The sequence below is a fragment of the Poecilia latipinna genome, unplaced genomic scaffold (assembly GCF_001443285.1).
Source record: "Poecilia latipinna isolate Pla-1442-1.1 unplaced genomic scaffold, P_latipinna-1.0 Scaffold940, whole genome shotgun sequence".
NCBI classification, from domain to species: Eukaryota; Metazoa; Chordata; class Actinopteri; order Cyprinodontiformes; family Poeciliidae; genus Poecilia; species Poecilia latipinna.
In genome coordinates this window covers 181,104-183,833 of record NW_015113556.1, presented here as the reverse complement: position 1 = coordinate 183,833, position 2,730 = coordinate 181,104, and the positions used below count along the sequence as shown (strand labels likewise).

The window sequence follows — 2,730 nt, the reverse complement described above, 5'->3', positions numbered from 1 at the left end:
GTGAAGGCTGCCATGTTCAAACCCTGAGCCGGCGCGCGTGTGTGTGTGTGTGTCGTCCACTTCTTAGGGATGCTGTGGAGTGGAGACGCCGTGGGAGGAAGTCTAAGAGAGAAACACGAATGGCTTCCCCGAAGCTGCTTCCCGCAAAGGAGGCAGGCAAGCAGTCCGAGCTGAACCCAGAAGCATTCGACCGGGTTTCCGGTGTGCAGCACGCCCGGAAGTCGGCCGGATCAACAGGAGACGGGCTCCCCGGGGAGGGCGGCTGCGCCCCCGCCCGCGGCAGCGGCAGCCGCGGCCGGTGCCTTTCAGCACCGAGGACAGCGCAGCGCAGGGCGGGCGCGGAGGGGAAGCTCTGCCCTCCCCCCGGCGGTGAGGAGAAGCTCCGGGTTTGCTGCGACGAGGAATTGGAGACCTCCTTCACCTTCATCGACGAGAACGTCAATTTGCGACTGGCCAGCCCGGAGACCGGCTGCAAAACTTCGCACAGGCCGGTCCGCAACGGCGAGCCTTGCTCCGAGACTCTGCCGGAGCTCTCGTTTATGTCGGAGGACGACCTCTCCTTCGGCGAAGGCTCCGGGAGCTCCGTGGACTACGGCTTCATCAGCGCGGTCACGTTCCTGGTGACGGGGATCTCCCTGGTGATCATTTCCTACGCCGTGCCGCGGGACGTGGAGGTGGACCGCGACAGCGTGTCGGCGCGGGAGATGGAGCGGCTGGAGATGGAGAGCGCCCGGATAGGCGCCCACCTGGACCGCTGCGTGATCGCGGGACTCTGCCTGCTGACCCTGGGCGGCGTCGTGCTCTCCACGCTGCTCATGATCTCCATGTGGAAGGGGGAGATGTACAGGAGGAAGCTCGTGGCCTACTCCAAGCGCTCGGCCAAACTGTACGGCTCCATCAGCCTGAAGACGAGATCCAGCCCCAGCCACTCGTCTGCCCGCTTGTCCCTGGAGGAGGAGATGGTGGAGACTTTGGCTTAAACCGCCGCTCCGCATAGAAACGTTTGTTTGTTTTGAACTATGATTAACGTCAGCCACGCACATTTTATAACCGCTGAACTAACTATTACATGCAAAACCCTCCAATGGTAGGGAATGGGCTGAATGTAGGTCCTAGATGTGTTGTAGTTTGAATCTATGTTCAAACTATGGTAATTTGAACATTGGGTTCAAACTACCCTGTGTTTGAACCCAATGGTTTTAGTGATGAGTTTTTTTGCTCATCACTTTTACAAAATCAGCCAGGAACAAAATGAACGTGGTCCACATGGATGATAGCTGGAGAATTATCACAGCTAACATGTACTTTTCTGTCAATTTTTGGGCCTATATGGGTTCCGCATTTAAGACAGACCATAACATGAGCTGTTGATTAGGGCTTCCATGCCAACAGGGGCGATCCCAAGAGCACTAGACCTACCCATGTGATAAATTACCCCCAGTCAGCAGGTATGTGGGCCAATCGTGGACTTTGCCCAGGCTGGATGGGTGCTAAGTAGGCATGGCTTCTTCTGGAGGATCCAAATGAGTCAACTTGATAACTGATGTCAGCAAAACAACTCTCATTAAAAAAAGAATTTGACTTTTATTTTTATTGAGTTTTTAAACAATAAGTCAAATTCTAGTCAACACTTCTATGGCCATGTGGATCCTACTTTGTGTCCAGAGTTGATAGTGTATAGGTAATGAAGATGAATCCACTATGTAAACCAGGGACTGTCCCAATACAAGCCATTTTGTCAGCCCATTTCCTACCTTTAGGGTCCCATATGTAAACCAAGTGAACTAGGCCTCAACCAGCCTCAACGAACACTTCAATTCATTGAGGAAAAAAAAAAATCTAATTTATGATTACTTTTATGAAGAATAACCTTACATTTAGATTCACATTCACAAAATTTACTAAGGATTAAAAGCATCAGCCATATGCTGTAATGTTTGAACTTTGAGTACAACCAGCTCATAATGACCACACAAGATTTTATCCTTTTTTTTTTTTTTTTGAAAAGACAACTCCCATTTTTTCCAAAAAATAAATTGGTCTAACAAATGATTTTTTAAAAAGAATATCTGCTCTGTTTAAGTTAATCTACTCCAGATTTAACTTGTTTGCATATTTTTATGTTTTTTTTTGTTTTTGTTTTTTGTGCCTCATTTCAATTAGTTTCTAATGCCAAACAATGCATTAAAATTTCCCGTTTTGTGTTTTCACAAAAAAAAAAACATAAAATAAAACTTTCATGAATCTGAAATTGGTCAGTGTAGTATAATTAAGGTGACACTAATCTGTGCGTTGGATTTTGAAACAAAATGCAGTCGGAAGTCATTAAAGTACCAAACGATGACGCTAACTTCAGCATTTTTAGCGGTAAATGGTCACAGTTTCTTCGTGACAAATAGAATTTACTGTTGGTGGAGGTGCGGATAGAAATCCGTGTTTTCAGACAGCCGAACATTTTTATTAGTACAAATTAAGAAAACACAACAATATTACCTACCCACAACTACAAATTACAAAATACAACATAAAAATAAAAAAAAAATAAAAAACGGAAGAGTTGGGAAACTTGAGACATTGCTGATTGGACAACGTTTGCCACCGGAAGTTATTCTGACTTTTGTGCGTTTGTCGAAAATCTGAATTTCAACATTCTTAGCAGTAGGTACATGATGGAAACGTAGCTATCGCTATTGAGCCTAAAATGCTTCATTCTTTTTGACAGTTCAGGCA

General features: G+C 46.3%; 1 protein-coding gene across 1 annotated transcript in view; it reads left to right on the top strand.

Moving 5' to 3' along the window:
- tmem74 (transmembrane protein 74) overlaps positions 1-1,993 on the top strand; it is a 6,191-nt gene extending 4,198 nt beyond the window's left edge. The window contains exon 2 of the mRNA XM_015049340.1: positions 68-1,993. Coding sequence (XP_014904826.1) covers positions 120-980 — 861 coding nt within the window. The 5' untranslated portion in view covers positions 68-119 and the 3' untranslated portion in view covers positions 981-1,993. The remainder of the gene's footprint in view (positions 1-67) is intronic.
- The last annotated feature ends 737 nt before the right edge of the window (positions 1,994-2,730 follow it).